Raw genomic sequence first — 17,952 nt, forward strand, 5'->3', positions numbered from 1 at the left:
AGGTTGAAGGTTTGTATTTCTTCTCTTTCTGACTAAAGGTATTCCTTGCAGAAGACACTTTAAACCACTATCACTCAAGTGACGAGAAAAGATAAGTAAAAGCTATCTTGCCGCAGAAGATTGTGAAGCAGTTAATGCAAACCAAAGATTTAGCTGCAGTTTAGCTTATTGTGTAGTTAAACCATCAGTCATTTGTCTGAAATGTGCATCCCAATGGCATGTATCGAAACTACACTCAGAAACAAACTCATATTAGTATTTATAAAAACACATTTTATTTACATAAATTACAAGAAAAGCACAAACTGGTTCACCAGAATCTACATTAAAAACGTCTTGAATATATTACATTGAACAGATTTACTATAATTTACTCCATTGTTGCAAGTAGAATCTCCAAAAAACAAGACCTATAACTTCCTTTATTGGCATCTCCTTCAAAACTGCTACGAGTCAAAGAACAAAATGACAATTGGGACATTTGTACTCACAGCACTCTGAGGACAACAAAGTCAGGATGGTAGCCTGTGTGACCCTGTTCTTTTCAGAGACACCTGATTCAGGACTAATGATTATATTACTCTGTTTACAAGACTTGGCAAAAAAAGAACCCATCTTGATCTTCACAAGGAGGAGGTTGTGGAGTCCACCACCTCTCGTCCGTTACAAACTGTTGGAACAACGTTGGAGGCTGGTGCTAAAAAATCAAAGAAAAAAGATTTAGGCTTTTTAGAAGACCAACAACTATATAGTTAATGTAGCATATCATCACCTTCTTAAAGCAATTGCCTGAGTCATTTTTTTGTCAAAATCATCTCCTCATGATGCTAGCCACCTCTTGTAACATTATCTAAATCTTCATTTGAGGAGGTCATGCAATTCCATGCCTGTTGTCTAACGGCCTAAGTCAAGAGTGTGACTTAGGCAGTTTTAAAGGCTTTTCAAAATGGAGGCTGCTTCAGGAACTAAATCTACTCAGCCACTGAAATTTCTATAATTCAGGGCTCATCCCCTATTGGTAAGGGATAAGGATTACCACAATGTAGGCTAGGCATTAAATATTGCATTGATATTTAGTATATTAATTCCATATTTCAGTCAGCATTTTTGTCCACAAAGTAACTACATTCATGAAGCTAGCATTTAGCAAAGAGTGGAAGAGCTTCACAACCTGTGGCAAGTCTTTGTTTTTGTCAACTCTTTTCTTTCTTTTTAAAGATTACTTCATCAACAGTTTTCTTTTAATTTTCCACATTATGTGATCTAATTGAGAAAGACATGCAGCTTAATTAAAAGGACTAGAAGATGCCTATGTTAACACTCATCTGTTATTAATTTTTTCTATGAAATTGTTAATAAATATATATATATATTTTGCGGGCTGCACGGTGGCGCAGTTGGTAGCACTGTTGCCTTGGAGCCTGGGCTCGATCCCCGGCCGGGGGGTTTTCTGCATTGAGTTTGCATGCTCTCCCCGTGCATGCATGGGTTCTCACCAGGTACACCGGCTTCCTCCCACAGTCCAAAGACATGCCTGTTAGGTTAATTGGTCACTCTAAATTGCCCATAGGTGTATAAATGAGTGTGTGCATGGTTGTTTGTGTGTTACCCTGCGATGGACTGGCAACCTGTCCAGGGTGTACCCTGCCTCTCGCCCACAGACTGCTGGAGATAGACACCAGCTTCCACGCAACCCACTAAGGAATAAGTAGTAGAAAATGACTGACTGACTATATATATTGTGACATTTTTTGTGTTTCCTGAAAAACTTGAAAAAAATGACACAGGGCATTATTTTAAGAAAATGATGAATCCCCCTAGCATTTATTTAATATTTTGATGCTATTCTACAGTGTCTTGCCTGGAATCACCTAAACTAACAGGCCAGCATTAATCTGAGAAACTCCCAAAAGGTCCATGCTTGCTTTGGAGGTGTTCCCATGGGCTCAAATGTGAGAATCTGCTAAATCTGTTGTAGGGGACACAGCAAACATGTGGTGGAAGGTGCTCTGGTCAGATGAGACCAAAGGTAAACTTTCTGGCCTACATTGAGACTGAATACATGGCACACTTTTCAGATGGGCAAAAATGGAGCGGGAGATCAATGGACAGATTGGTGCTGCATCAGCAGTGATGTGGGCGCTGTACCGGTCTGTCGTGGTGAAGAGAGAGGTGAGTCAAAAAGCGAAACTCTCGATTTACCGGTCGATCTACATTCCTACCCTCATCTATGGTCATGGGCTTTGGGTCATGACCGAAAGAACGAGATCACGGAGACAAGCGTCCGAAATTAGTTTCCTCTGCAGGGTGTCTGGGCTCTCCCTTAGAGATAGGGTGAGAAGCTCGGTCATCTGGGAGGAACTCAGAGTAGAGGCGCTACTTCTCCACGTCGAGAGGAGCCAGTTGAGGTGGCTCGGGCATCTGAATAGGATGCCTCCTGGACGCCTTCCTGGTGAGGTGTTCTGGGCAAGTCCCACTGGGAGGAGGACCAGCGGAAGACCCAGGACACGCTGGAGGGACTATGTTTCTCGGCTGTCCTGGAAACGCCTTGGGATTTCCCTGGACGAACTGGTCCAGGTGGCTGGAGAGAGGGAAGTCTAGGTCTCTCTGCTTAGGCTGCTGCCCCCGTGACCCCATCCCGGATAAGAGGAAGACAATGGATGGATGGATGGATGGATGGATGGATGGATGGATGGATGGATGGATGGATGGATGGATGGATGGATGGATGGATGGATGGATGGATGGATGGATGGATGGATGGATGGATGGATGGATGGATGGATGGATGGATGGACTTTTCAGATTCTTATTATTTTTTAACTGAAAGCCATTCATTCTTTTCTCCCTTTTCACAATTATGTGATAATTTGTATCTGGTTGTCACATAAAATCCCAACAAAATGCAATAAAGCTTATAGTGTTGATGCAACAGTATGTAAAAGGTTTGTAGAAGTGTGAACACTTTTGCAACATTACAAATCAAGAATGTCATCTTCTTCAAAATGAATAAACAGTATAATAACTCAGTAATAATTTACCTGGAGAGAAATCTATCACATTAATTAACATTAATATCAAGTTAATTCTCCTAAATTATGTAAAACAAGATAATTATCTCAGCCCTGTGCCTCTGGCTCCATTTGTGTTTCATTTATGTAGTGATATTTTTCCAAGGAATGAAATGTTAAGCCTTTTTGGTTTTACACCAAATGCATCATTGGATAGTCTGAGAAAGTGGTTTCAAAACATTTCAGTCTCTGGTTTTAAAAATACCAGTGGCAAAGACCTGGTATTGGACATTCAGCTCCAACTTCCACATGAAAAGTGGGCATAATGAGCGCAAAAATCTGTATTTTAACCCATCTATGACGTCTGATGTGTTGTGAATTGGCGCTATATAAATAAAACTGAATTGAATTGAATTGAATTGATTTATCTCTTGTAACAACTATGGGGGGAATGTACTACTGACTTTTTTCATGATCTCAAGACCTTCCTAGTACATGTTTCATGACTCAGCGTGGGGTCTGAAATTCAACCAAACCCAGTGGTCTGATGAATTAGATTCTATTATTACACTTTTTTTATCTGACAATACCTTGAGAAAAACTAGAGACCGGACCAGTGTTGACGCTGAAGCGGGTGGTGGCCACCCGAAGGTTGCACACATTCTTCTGCGGTTGGAAGAGGATGATGTGGATTTTCGGTGCAAAGAGGCAACCCAGCACCACAGACCCACTGAGGCTGACAGAGATGCACATGGTGGTAGTCTGCACCTGCAGGAAGAAAGAGGGGTAAACCCATTCCCTATTAAACCCAAAAACCTTTGCAATATGGATCTTTTCAGATGATTTTACAAAAATACATTTGGATTTATTAGGTTTGCCAAAATACATGAAATAAGTTATTTCATATCAGTGCCAATTAACAAAGTTCTCAAATGTACACCATTGATAGCGATACAATTGATAAAAACAACCAAAATACTGCTTCTTACAAACATTTCTTTAATGCTGTAAAAATGTCCCCCATTAGTAAAACCACATGTGAACACTTTTAAAAAAAAATTTATTTTAGAAACAAAGAGTGGTGAAGTGGAGGAGGGAACAGGGTGCTATCTGTGACACCTAACTACAATTGCAAGTTTATTTATTTGTTTGTCAATCAAAAACTTAACCCTCAGTCATTTTTGCCTCACCTTGCTCACACTGCTGTTTACACTCAGTCTGCTCCTTTATTTCCAAGCCTTTCAGGGCCTATTTCTCCCGCCTTAATAAGAGAATACATCCCAGCATTATGCAGTGTGTGGCAAACACATTTCTGTTTCACAAGGACAGCAGCAGGTGTTTGTCATCACCCTGAATGTTAATGTTGGTATTAAAATGATGTGGGCACCAAGTGTGGCACTGTGCACCAACTCTTCTGCCAAGAGGATAATATCAGGCAAGCAGCAAGTGAAAAAAGCAGTGCTTAAAATTTTTTTTAAAGCACAGTTTTTCTAGATCTATCTGTGTGTACATGTTTTTGTATGATAGGATAGGATAATTCTAATTATATACACCAATTAATTAGAAATACTCAATTAAAAAAACGTAAATATTGTTAATACATATATAGATACAATATATCAAATGATTTTATCAAACTTTTCTATTTCTAATTCAAATGGATGAATTTGAAAATTGTTCATTTAGACTTAAGTGTGCTGAAATTGGATTTTAATCGAGCCTCAAGATGTGGGTGGATGCATTTGAATTAATTGGAGATTTTGTCTGACACAAACCCGGCTTTAACTCATATTCCACATATTTTCATTTGCGTTTAGGGCAGGTCCTTTCCAGAAGCTTGCTGTCAGTCTGTGTTATCATTCTAAAATTAGTTTCAATGTGTATTTGGGACCATCGTCCTGTTGGATCACCCAGTTCTATCATCTACAGCGGGGAAAATAAGCATTTGATACACTGCCAATTTTACAGGTTTTCCCACTTGCAAAGCATGTAGAAGTCTTTAATTTATGTCACAGGAACTCTTCAACCGTGAGTGACGAAATATAAAACAAAAATCCAGAAAATCACATTGTGTGATTTTTAAGTAATTCATTTGCATTTTATTGGATGATACAAGTATTCGATCACCTAACCAATAAGAATCCCAGCCTGTTACTTCTTCTTTAAGAAGCCCTCCTGTTCTCCATTCATTACCCGTATTAACCGCACCTGTTTGAACTTCTTATCTGTATAAAAGACACCTGTCCACACACTCAATCAAACAAACCCCAACCTCTCCACAATGGCCAAGACCACAAAGCTGTGTAAGGACATCAGGGATAAAATAATAGACCTGCACAAGGCTGGGATGGGCTACAGAAAAATAGCCAAGAAGCTTGGTGAGAAGGCAACAACTGTTCGCACAATTATATGAAAATGGCAGAAGTTCAAGATGACGCTCAATCTCTCTCGGTCTGGAGCTCCATGCAAGATCTCACCCCGTGGGGCATCAATGATCCTGAGGCAAGGCAAGTCTCAAAGAAGACACAAAGTCCCCCACTCAAGCCAACGCATGTCCAGTGAGAGAAAATTTAATTGAAACTTGTGCCCTCACATGCTGTTTTTAGTTTAAATGCATCATTAAAAGCTGTTAATGAGAGTATGTAAACGTCTGAACCGACACTGTGACCTGAATTAAACTAAATTGTAATGTTTAAAAGTGATTAAAGTTTTTTATATATTATTTACGATTATTATTTATATACAGTCTTTTATTATATTGCAGTTATTCTTCTTTTGCATTTGCATTGCAGGAATCATAGTTTACATTACTCCCATTGAAAAAAACTCCTTAACTCTGTTGTAGCTCATGCTTCTGGGTGAGTATCTCAAATTAAGGGGAAACATTTGTGACATAACTATCTAAAGAGCCTAAATTTGCTGTGCTTGCTTGAACTCACAAACACAAAAATGCATGCATAGATTTATAAATACACACATTTTCAAGTTACAGAAAGTATTAGCTTAATTGTTTTTAATGATAGTTGTATGGTATTGGTAGTAAATACAATATAAGTGACAATAAAAGTATTGAAAACTTCAGCACTATCATTTTGACTATAAATCTATCACTACTTCTATCACTATTGAAATATAAATATTGCTCTACACAATATCAAATAGGCTACTATACTACAACACTTACATTAGTGGTGCTACTTTGCTGCTAAACAGTACACGAAAATGATTGCTATTATTCATATTATGACACAAAAACAGCATAAATTAATCCCTTTATGGAACCAGTAGGAGAAAATTTGCCTGAACAGCAAAAGTAACAATCCCAACTACGCTATCAGTTTTTGAATTTTATCATTTAGTTTGTCATTATTACTGCAGATGATAGAAGATTTTTTTCCTTTATAAAGGACAAGGGATACACAAATCCCTATTCCTACTAGATGCACACATACCTTGTAAAAGGATACGGATAAAATAGAGAAATAAACTGAATAGTCATTTTTTTTCTTGGCGACATAGTGGTCATGGCCTTAATGTACCGGATGTAAAATAGGTGAAGTGAAAAACCTAACGTGAGACCATTATGTAAATACATTTTTTATTAAGTCCTGAGACGTGTCTTAGAGAGCAGCGTAAAGCAATATTTAGAGTATGTCACCTTTAAAATACATTCTACTGCATATCCAGGTTCTTGGACAAAACTTCTCTTTTTTGTGCTGTGACTAAGAAATTTCGCACAAAGGAAAATGTATGTATTGTACATAGTGGCATGCAATACCAAAATGCTAAACAGTAAATGCTCTAAATGCTAATTCCAGAGCAGGTTTCAGTAAAATCATAGATAGTACTGCACAGGAACAAACTGTTAAATGGTTTTAATAATTCACAAAACGTCTCTTATGAAGAGCAGCGGAGATATGAGTCTACTGTCCTCACAGATTTGGTCAGATGTCTAGAGAGCAGAATGTAGCACCGAAAATACCTACAATTTCTGTTTTTCCCTGTTTGCTGTTGTTTTTACTGTGCCACTTTTTAAGATATTATTTTAATTCACAAACGAGACACTGTGGCTTCATTTATATCTGTTGTGCTCAGCTGAGTTTTCCCTCTAATTTATTTTTTATATGATATATTTACAGTTAAAATTTTAACACAGGGTCATAAGGATTATATTAATAGTTAGTTACTCTAAGATTTACCTTATAATAATTGATAAACAAACTGAAAATCAACTAACAAGAAAACTAACACCACTTAAGGAGAAATTTCTGGCTGGAAACATACATTCAGAATAATATCTGAGATGATTAAACGCTTTTAATCTAAGGTTTTCTTTACCTCTCTGAAGTTTAAGAAAAGGGTTCACTGCCTAACTTTTTAATTAACTAAATTTATTTTTAGGGGTGAGTTTGGGAGAGGACAGAGGAGGAATGAACTCAAAGTGAACCAAGTTTGATCCGTCCACATGGTCACCAGTGAACCACTGGGATGCAACTAAGAGGACGCCTTGCTTGCACTGAGTCACCTCTTTCTGAGACAACTTTGGACCTTGGCATGTGCAGCTCCAACACTCTTGTCTCATAGCTTAGCTGATAGGAAAATTCTCAACACACAACTGTTGTTTCAGCCTTAAAGGCAACCTGTGTAGGGGGGTGCCTATTGGCTTATTTGACCCAAGTCGTTGGATTCTTGGATGGTTTCCTATTTTGGATCATTCAAAAATCAAATTGCATACAAAGCTAAAACAAGCAGATAATTTGAACAAAAACTACACAAAAATACAAAGTGTATGGTGCATAAAAATGATTACACAACCAGGTTGCTCTTCGTCTCTGTCTGACTCACAACTGAAATGCACTCTGGAGCTGGCAGCTTCTAGGAGAGAACATGCCACAGGCCTGTCAATCAATTGCAGACAGAATTTGGGAAGTCTGAGTCCTTGTTGTATTTGGATGCTAATACATAAAATGAAATGATATATATTTCTACTTCCCCCTTGAAGCAGCAAAGAGACATCAAAGCATAAACAAGTGACCTTGTTGATAAAAACTATCTCTATGGCTGGGGGCTGTTTCCAACAGAAAATCTTCTAGGATTAAGTCAAAGCTTATATTCAAAGTTTACCGTATCAGTCATGAATTAAAGTTATGAGTAATCACAAACTAATTATGAATTATTCAAAAAAAAAAAAAATTTTAAGTCTTAAAAATACCATCATTCATATTTAAATGATACATTGACATGTACTGACATTTGAACATCATTTGCAGGATAAAGGTTAATTTTACCAGATTTAGTGTCACAGTGAAGGCATTTTGTTGGAAGAAATTACCCCATTTTAAACTATTGTTGCAAATTCTTCTCAAACCGCTTCTGCTCTTAATGCAGCCGAGCTGCCTGATGATGCAAACTGCAAGCATACTAACTACTGTACTAGAAGCCATTTGCTGCCAGATAGGGTCACAGAGTGAACTAATTCCAGTTGCAATGTAGCAATGTTAAGCTGAATGTGAAATACTGTCATGTTTACAGCAATGATTTCACAGAAAAATATACTGTATTAAATTTTAAAGCCCTTTTTAAGCAATAGCAGCATTAGTAAAATAATTTACATAACTGAGACTGGAACATAGGTTTAGTAACTATTTTGTGAAACTACAGTATGAATAATATTACCAATTTGTTTGAAACTTTTACATTTTATACTGATTGTATTTATTGAAATTAACAATCTCCTTAATTTGGCGTTTGCTTGACAGCAAAAACAGAAGTATGTTTTTTATACTGTATGTGATTCCTTCAGTAAAAGGTCAGATCTGTGGTGTCCGTATGCCTTATATGAAGGTACCAGCCAAGAACTTTTCTATCCATGCTGGCATGTGGTCAGTTGTTTCTGATCTTTTATGACATGGTTTGTTCAAGACAATCTCTAAAGTCATATGACTGAGATTAATTAATGTGAAACAGGCATAATCTCAGAAGTTACAGTACAAACAACAGCAGGATTGATCAAATAAAAACTGCTATGTATTTTGACTACGGTAACAGCTGCTACATTCTAGGTGCCCTGTGTTTCCCAAGAAGCAGAGAACATCTTCAATATTTCATATGATCAGCAAATGTGCTATTCATGCCTACATAGATTGTATTTAGCAGTGTTTACTATTTCTTGGCTGACTGCAATCAAATCTGTATTTGTTATTCAGCTGAAGATTTGCATTGGGGTGTGACAACAATCTGAGAAGTGTTGGAAAACTAGGAAAACACTGGTAATATAATAGTGCCTGTAAAAAACTAGAGGCTCTCTGCCAACTCAGTTGCTTCAGTAATTATTCATTGGTCAAAGGGGAGCTTTGCATCCACCTAATGAGTCCATTCAAGCTGTGAATTATGTTGCCTAAAGAGCCCAGAGGAAGGGTTCCTCTGAGCATCACTGAAGTCCCAGGATGGAGGGAGCACAGCTGGGACTCAGAATCCCAGTCTTTCACTCTCCATTCCACACAGCTACACACAGGGACACACAGAGACGTTCAGTTCCCATTTAGCCGTCATGGTCTTGCCTGCCTTTTCCATGTTTCTGCAGAGGCAGCTGTGTCAGGAGGCTCCTCCGCCTATTTCACCCTCCTGTTTCCCTTTCATTGCATACTGATAAGATCCCAGAGGGATAATCGCTCAAAACTAAGGCCGGTCTTTTATATAAACGTTTGTCAATTTTGTTTATGACTCTGTGTCCGCAGATAATATCATGCATTCAGTAATACAATTATGTTTTTGTCAAGAACATTCTAGTGGCTTTTTTGACCTAATTCACAGAGCAAAAGGGACAGTTCCAAATATTTTAGGTGAGGTTCAGCTAAAAGATTATAAACAGCTCATATCATGCCTGCAAGAGGTAACTCTTTATTTATCATGATTCCAGATTAGGTGGTGCTGGAGGCTAAAGCTTACGGCTGGTCCGAGATTGGCCATGACCAAAATGGACTTCTACCATTATAATGAAATCTTAAAATGTCATAGCAGTGTATGCAAACCCTTTTAAAGAACCTTTAACCCGTTTTCAGGTTTCCATTGTGTTGTTATTTTCAGATAAGACAATGATTATTTACACATGAAATGGAGATAGGAGGCTGGTAGGAGGCCACCAATGATCTTGCTGTGTAAAACACATACTTATATTACAAAGCAATTATATTTTTGTTAGGACCTGAGCAACAGAGGAACCCAGAATGCAGACTAGCAGGCAGCATGACGGTAAGTGAGAAAATTATTTAATTAACAAAAACTCACTCCAGATGAGGCAGGATCAAAACAGGCAGATGAGGCAAGCAAGACAGGCATGACATGATCGAGAAAAACAAGACGTGAACATAATCGAGAGAACTAGACATGAGCATGATTTGAAAATGTTTCCGCGATGAATAACTGAACAGGTGTGTATAAATGGAGTGTGAACCAGGTGGAGCAAGGAGACAGATTAGCTTGGAGCAGGTGAACCGAATAAAGATGATTGACAGACAGATCAAATCGTGGCTGGAGCAAAACAGAGACTTTTAAATACAAACTAACAGAAACTAGAAAAACATGAAACTATAGCATAACCAGATCCAAAAACCAAACTTGACAAAACATGAACAAGACAACAAAACTAAAGCATGACCAGAAGCATGATTCAAAATCTGACAAGAACAATAATAATAAACCGAAGAACAATTCAAAACCTTAACTGTGAAAAACATACAAAAAAAACCCAAAACCAAAAACCAAACAACCCCAAATCATAACAATTTTGTTAGTTTAAGTGAATGCTATTTTATTGATTTCACACTACTGTCCTATTCTATTACGTACTTACTCTGACTAGAGGCACTTTACATGTTCTGTTCTCAGTATGCATTTCAAATGGGAAGATAGTTGTTGGTGCTCCGCTTCCTACCTCAATTTAATTATGTGTCAAAGTATTTGCGTCAACCACTATGACAAATATATGCCTGGAGTTATTGAAGGATGGTTAAAGTCTGATTTGTTCTTAGAGACCCTCTCCGTTTAGCTTTCTACTTCAGTCTTTAGGACCAACTAATCTGGATTTATACTAAATAATACCAAGACAGTTGTTTTCTGCAAGTAAAATACTAACTGCGTAAAACCTTTTAACAGAACCTCACTTAAGAAACTGAACTGTCCATTTAAAGCAGTCCTGCAGAAACTTCCATCGGGACAGAATATCTGGAGATTTGACAGCATCTGGAATGTTATTGGTGAGTGTATTAGGTTTGACACAATCACAATCACAATCCTTTGGTGTTTGCAGCAAGATGCTGCATATCTTCTATAAGTCTGTTGTGGAAAGTGTGATCTCTTCTACCATCATCTCCTGGGGAAGCAGCATCAGAGCCAGGGACTTAAAAAAGCTCAACAAGCTGATAAAAAAGGCTTGCTCTGTTCTGGGGACTCCTCTGGAACCTCTGGAGATCATTGTGGAAAGACGGATTCTTCATAAAATGAAGAACATTATGGAGAACCCTGAGCATCCTCTTCATGAGACTGTCCTACAACAGCAGAGTGTCTTAAGTCAGAGGCTTCTTCAGATCTGCTGTAAGACGGAGCGCTACAGGAGATCCTTCCTGACCACAGCCATCAGCATCTACAACGGCTCTTTGAGGAAACCTTCATAATATGAGCTATAACTACATTTAATTTCCCTTTGGGATTAATAAAGTATTTTTGAATTTAATTGAATTGAATTGAATACCTATGTAGACCATGTAACACAGATGAAGTGTTATTTCATTGCTACTTAGTGTATACAAATCTTTTATTTGATCAACAATAACTTAGTATCAGATTGGGGTTCAGCAAATGCTTAATGGTCCTGATCATCATAGAGGTAAAACACTGTCGATCAGGACATTTCCACTGTTTACACGTTAAGTCAGAAGTGTCAGTTTTCCTCTGAAACCACATTGCTCCTGCTGTTATATGCCAGATCCCAGTGAGTAACTCTCATTCAAAGCTAACAGCCTTTCAATAAATGAAAATCCCAGGGTGCCTTTTCAAGATATTAATTTATTGCTTGTGACTTTATTTTGCTGTTTGGATTAAGTCTGGCAAGAAAACAAAACCTAGAAGCAATGCTGTGATTATCCATCTTGATAGTTGCATCTTTCAACTATATGTTGAACCTTACAACAATACTGTGTAGCTTGCTGATGCCAAATTTACAGAAAAAGTATGCAAAATAAGCCTGCATAACTACTTTTATTTCATCTCACATACAGGTGAGTTGTAGTGCTTGAACTGTCATCTTTAAAAATTTAAAGGGGCATAATTAAGCAGCACTTTTTCCTTTCAGAACAGTTGTAATTAGAATGGATCAGTCATGGCGATGTTCTAATCTGATATAATTGGTCGTTTCACTAAGGGCTGTGGGTGATTTCTTTAGGTGTTTGACATATCGTCCATTTACAGTATATGTGTATGCATGTTTTAATGGGATCCCTTATAGTGTAGAAATTTGGGTTACTAGATTTCTCTTTTCATAGCAGCTATACATCTCTGTATATATTTGCATTACACCTGCAGGTAAGCTGAAGCATGTTAATTAAGAATATTATTGTGGGGCTGATTGGTGCTTATTATATCATGTTTGTTAGTTTTAGTCCTTTCTAGGTTTCTGAGTTCAACGCAGTCCACCACAATCCCCAGTCAACACATTCTGAGCATAAAGGCTTTGAGCAAGCACTGCATCGATGCATATAAAATACAATTTCCAGCACACAGATAGTCATTATCTGCAAGGATGTGTTCCACTTAGATTTTAAGAATCCTAAACCACCTGAACAAATAATTTCAATTGTAACCACAGCACATGTTATATGCAATGCAAAAAAACATGTTATCTTCTAGAAAAAGTACAGCATATTAATGCTCATGTGGTCTAATTTAACTTACCCTGTAGTCACTGGCAGTGACATAGAAAATGGGTTGAAAGGCCAGCCAGATGATGCAGGTGGTATACATAGTAAACCCAATGAACTTGGCCTCGTTGAAGTTTTCAGGGCATTTGCGGGTCTTGAAGGCGTAGACTGTGCAGAGGATGATGAGTATGCAGTTGTAAGTGAGAGAAACGAGCATGCTGGAGTCCTTGCTGTTACACTTGAGGGTAACTATGTCTCTCTTCTCCGGGCTCACTTCCTTTCTCACGCCTGGGGTCTCTACCAACATCCAGACAACCACCACCACTAGCTGGCAGGAGATCAGAGCACCACAAATGGCAACCTGGGAGGCTGGGCTGATAAAGCGAGGCCTCTGGGCACCATCCTTTACTCCGCTGAAAATCCGAGCAATGCGATTGGTCTTGGTGAGGAGGGCTGAGTAACAAACAGCAAATGAGGTGCCTAAACCTAACCGGCGTAGCGTGCATACTGCTGTGGAAGGCTTGGCAATGTAGATGAATGTCATGCTGTAGCACATAAGCACTCCCAGCAGAAGAATGTAGGTGAGCTCACGTCCACTGGCCTTTACCACAGGGGTCTCATTGTTTTTAAGAAAGAGCCCAATGACAAATAGTGTACTCATCATACCTAGACAGGAAATAGTGACAGGTCCAATGGCCCAGGCATCTTCCCAGCGAATGTACTCCTCAGGTAGGTCGTAACAGCCTGTGAGATTGGCCAAAGGCCACTCTCCAAAGCTGCAGTCAGCACAGGTAAATTCATCCTGAAGGTACTGGTACGGCTGGCAGGGGATACATATCCAGCAGCACACGTCCCCAGGCTGCATGCTTTTTACCTCATTCTTCCTGCAGGGGTCGCTACACTGGGAGGTGGGCACAGCATGGCCAGCCCATGGGATCAGGCTGGTGTTTAAGGTCAGGCTCTGAGCCCAGTACCCAACATTGCTGTAGACATAGCGGCCACCCTCTTTGTGGTAGTGGAAAATGTTGTAGCGGCCAACGCTGTCTCCAAAGACATCAAAACAAACAGCATTCTCTGTGTCGGGGGGACGGAAGGGAGCTGAAAGGGAACAGGAAAAAAGATGGACAGAAATTGTTAGACAATTGGAGAAAAAATAACAACTAATGTGGAAAAACAAACACAAACTAGGACTCAGTAAATGAAAATGTTTAACTTAAACTAGTTTAGGACTTTGTTCTTTAATCTTACATGTGGTAGAGCATGTTTTATCACTTACTAGACTTTTTAAGAACACATTCTATAATGTACAATGTTTTTTTGGACTATTTCAGAATGTCTTTTGAAATACTAAGCTTTCCCAATTTCTATAAAAAATATTTATAATTACGACTGCGCCACAGTTATCTGATTAATCTTTTCTAACTGGAATAGATAACTTTGAACTGAATACAAATTAGCTCAAAAAACAGCTTCTATGCAAAAATATAATGTTTTCAGAGGAGGTTCTTGCATGAATAAATTTTAAAAAACAGGGAAATTGTCCATCATTTTAGAGAAAATTGGATTCCATGAAAGAACATATATTAAATAGAAAACCCATTTCATGTCATACCCTGAAGAATGCTGCCTTGTGAGATGAGCCATGTCGCCCACATCAAAAACCCACCCCTGCTAAAAACCTCTTTCAGAAGTCCAAACTATTACTTTAAGATGTCTGTAGACACACTCCCAAAAAGGGTTTTAACTTTTAGAAGAGAGTGGGTTCTGAAATCTGAAGTGAAGCCACCCTTACAACTGGAATCACTGTTTTGCAATAGTTAGCAAACATTAGTACTGCATGGTTAAATCTGTATGACAAGGAAGACATAGTGTGTTAAAGGGTCATGTTTGTTTGTATTGAATCATTTTTTGTGAATTAATGTTTACATCAAACCTACATTATAATTTAATACATAGGCAGACCTTATTGGTCCACCTGTTTTTTTTCCTTAGAGTGCTGTGATACCACTTGGGGCTGACTAATTTAAGGGCTTTAATCCACTTCAAAGCCTCTAGATAGTCAAATCCTCTGGGTATGTTTTTTCCATTCTTTTTTTAGAAATTGTGAAGAGCAGAAAAGCACAGCTGGATAAGAGCACACTACCCCCTCCTTTATTTTTCATCACTGAAAATGTCAGTATTTCCATAAATCGAAGGATAACCCAAAGCCCCTTATAAAAGTGAGAGCATCTGAATAGCCAAGATTTTCATTTGCAATGTGTGGAGGAGCTGATGGAGAAGCAGCTACATGTTTTTTTGCTGTGGTTTAACAAGAGCAAAACAAATGTTATTTTCATGATGAGTATTCGAGGCGTTCTATTCAGATGTATAAACAAATACCTTCACAGCATGAGAGGAGAGAGGAAGTGATTCATCTTTACTAACAAAATTATCACATTGATATTAAATTGATATGCAGCAGCAGTGGAGGAAACTATAATATGCTTGCTACTCAATGAATATTTCACATAAACTGGTACAATTAATAAACCACTGTAGTTGAATTTGGCATGTGTACAATGGACCTTGAGAGATTAAATTATATTATGTTAAAGATTAAATATACAAATGTGTAAGCCATATTTTAGAATAACTAGGTACAACTAATTCTCCTCAAAACTTTGTTAAACTCTGTTCATACCAGATATTAAACCCAAACTCAAACATTTATAGCATTGTGCGAAAGGTATTAACCAACCAGGCTTTGCTGTAATCTTTTAAGTGGTCAATTGTTTCATGATTCTTTAAGGTCCTTCAGTTGTCTCTGGACTTTAGGTGGACATAATTCTTTAAAACCAGGAAAGAAAAACTAACAGGACCTAAAAGATACTTCTTTAGGTAGTTTTTAACTGTCAACAAATAAAACGTGCTAAAATAATATTTTTTGTCAAACTGTGTTTTATTTGGTATTTTCTATAATTGCAGTATAAAAGCTGGGAACAAATTGCATCTTTGTGACAAGCTGATGTAACAAAGTGCCTAAACATCCAATTTCATATTGGTTCTTTGCTTGTTTTTGGCTACGTGCAGCTACAACACATATATTCTTTGGGTTTTGGAGACTTTTTATGCCTGACTGATGCAGAGGTCACAATGAAGTGGCCTAACAAACAAAAAAAGTCTTCCAGAATCAGGCTTCCAGAAAGCCAGCAGAAAAATTTCTCAGCACCACTTTACAAGACTGTGACAGAGTCTAGCAGGTTGGAAGAAAAATCTGATCTAATAGAAGAAGTTTAGTAGCTCAAACTGCTGAAGAAGTTAAAGTTAGTTCTGATAGAAAGGTGTAAGAATTGACAATGCATTGTAGTTTGTTACATAAGAGGCTGCATAGTCACAGATCTGTAAGGGTGCCCATGCTGACCGCTGTCCACCGCCAAAAGAACCAACACTGGACATGTGAGAATCAGAACCGGACCCCTGGGCAATGTAAGAAGATTGCCTCGTCTGTTGAATCATGTTTTCTGTTACATCATTCGAATACCCGGGGCATATGCGTCACTTACGGGAAGAAGTCAAGCGGTGGAGACAGTGTGAGGCTTTTGGCAGAACCTTAGGTCCTGTCATCTGTATGGATGTCACTTTGACACATACCACCTAGCTAAATAATATTGTAGACAATGAACACCTGGTCATAGAAACAGTATGATTGTGGCTTCTTTCAGCAAAATAATGCACCCTGCCACAAAGCAAAAATGGTTATGGAAGGGTTTGAGGAGCAGAGCAAAGAGTTTGAGATGTTTATTGGGATGTGTGGTATACACATGTCCAATCCATGGAGGCCCCAGCTTACAACTTAAAGAATCATGCAAATTAGGGCTGTTTTGGCAGCAAAGGGGACCACTAATAAGAAGGGGGTCATAATGTTATGTCTGATTGATGTATGCTGTGCACAAATATAAACTAATGTGTTTTAGTTATTTTTCCCCCTTTTATTTGGCATGTTTATTAAGATTTTACTTACCATCAAACTTGACTTTCAGGATGTAGTCCCTGTAAAACTTTCGTCCATTTCCCGGTTTGAGAGCCTCACACACCTTGGTGGAGTTGGGGCACAAGGCTTGCCTCATGTTGTGCAAGGCAGTAGCCATTGCATAGACTGCATTCATAACAAACATGATCTTAGATTCTGGCTGAAATTGAATTTCGCGGAGAGAGTGTTTTCCACAAACCAGTTCATGGAGACTGCACTGGAACTGGTTTTCCCAAAACTCCCTGAACCAGGGATTCCTGGTGTTGTTATATGGATGCAGAGCAGTGAAGTAATGGTTAAAGTGGGGGATTGGATAAGAAGCCAGTTCAATGGTGAACGCCCCATCTGCCACAGCTTCACTTCCTCTCACCACACTCTCCTGAGCCCCCCAGCCATCACTGGCCACCCAGGTGAAGGTGACGTTCATGCGATTAGCCGCCACCAGCAGTTCCCGGGCATCCTCGCTGCGAGTGAACAGGATGACCACTTTGGCGTTGGACTTCTGCTGAAGGGACCGGATGACGTTCTCATAACTCCAGCGGCTCATCGAGCGGCTCACCTTGGCTGATGTAGCAATGCAAATCTGCCGAGCACGTGCCTCTTGCTGGAAGGCGTCTATGCCAGTCTCACCGTAGTCCCCCTCTGAGGCCACAGTCGATACGTAGGTCCAGTTAAAGTAACGCAGGATTTCTGCCATGGCCTTTGCCTGGTAGAAGTCAGGGGGCACGGTGCGAGCAAAGTAATCATAGCGAGTCTTGTCACTCAGCTTGGCACTTGTAGAAGCATAGCTGATTTGAGGGATTTGGAAAAGTCGCAGGAGGTTTGCCACCTGTAATAAGGGTAAAACACAAGTAATGTTAATTATTTTTATATGAGCAATGCTACAGCATGTTGTTACGGTATTCTTACCCATTGCCCTTTTCCACATTTTGGCATGGTACAACCAAAAAGTCAAATTTATTTTATTGGGATTTTATGTGATACACCAACATAAAGTAGTGCATAGATAATATTTTGT

The 17,952-nt window shown here is 38.8% G+C and overlaps 1 protein-coding gene across 1 annotated transcript in view; it reads right to left on the bottom strand.

Annotated features, from left to right (window-relative positions):
• Positions 1-252: 252 nt before the first annotated feature.
• The window catches only part of grm2a (glutamate receptor, metabotropic 2a), a 58,823-nt gene continuing 41,123 nt past the window's right edge, over positions 253-17,952 (bottom strand). The window contains exons 3-6 of the mRNA XM_047346341.1: positions 16,926-17,763; positions 12,960-14,023; positions 3,602-3,779; positions 253-697 (exon numbers count right to left, since the gene is read on the bottom strand). Of these exons, the coding sequence (XP_047202297.1) occupies positions 624-697; positions 3,602-3,779; positions 12,960-14,023; positions 16,926-17,763 (2,154 nt within the window). The 3' untranslated portion in view covers positions 253-623. The remainder of the gene's footprint in view (positions 698-3,601; positions 3,780-12,959; positions 14,024-16,925; positions 17,764-17,952) is intronic.

This window comes from Girardinichthys multiradiatus, chromosome 20, assembly GCF_021462225.1.
Source record: "Girardinichthys multiradiatus isolate DD_20200921_A chromosome 20, DD_fGirMul_XY1, whole genome shotgun sequence".
Lineage (NCBI taxonomy): Eukaryota > Metazoa > Chordata > Actinopteri > Cyprinodontiformes > Goodeidae > Girardinichthys > Girardinichthys multiradiatus.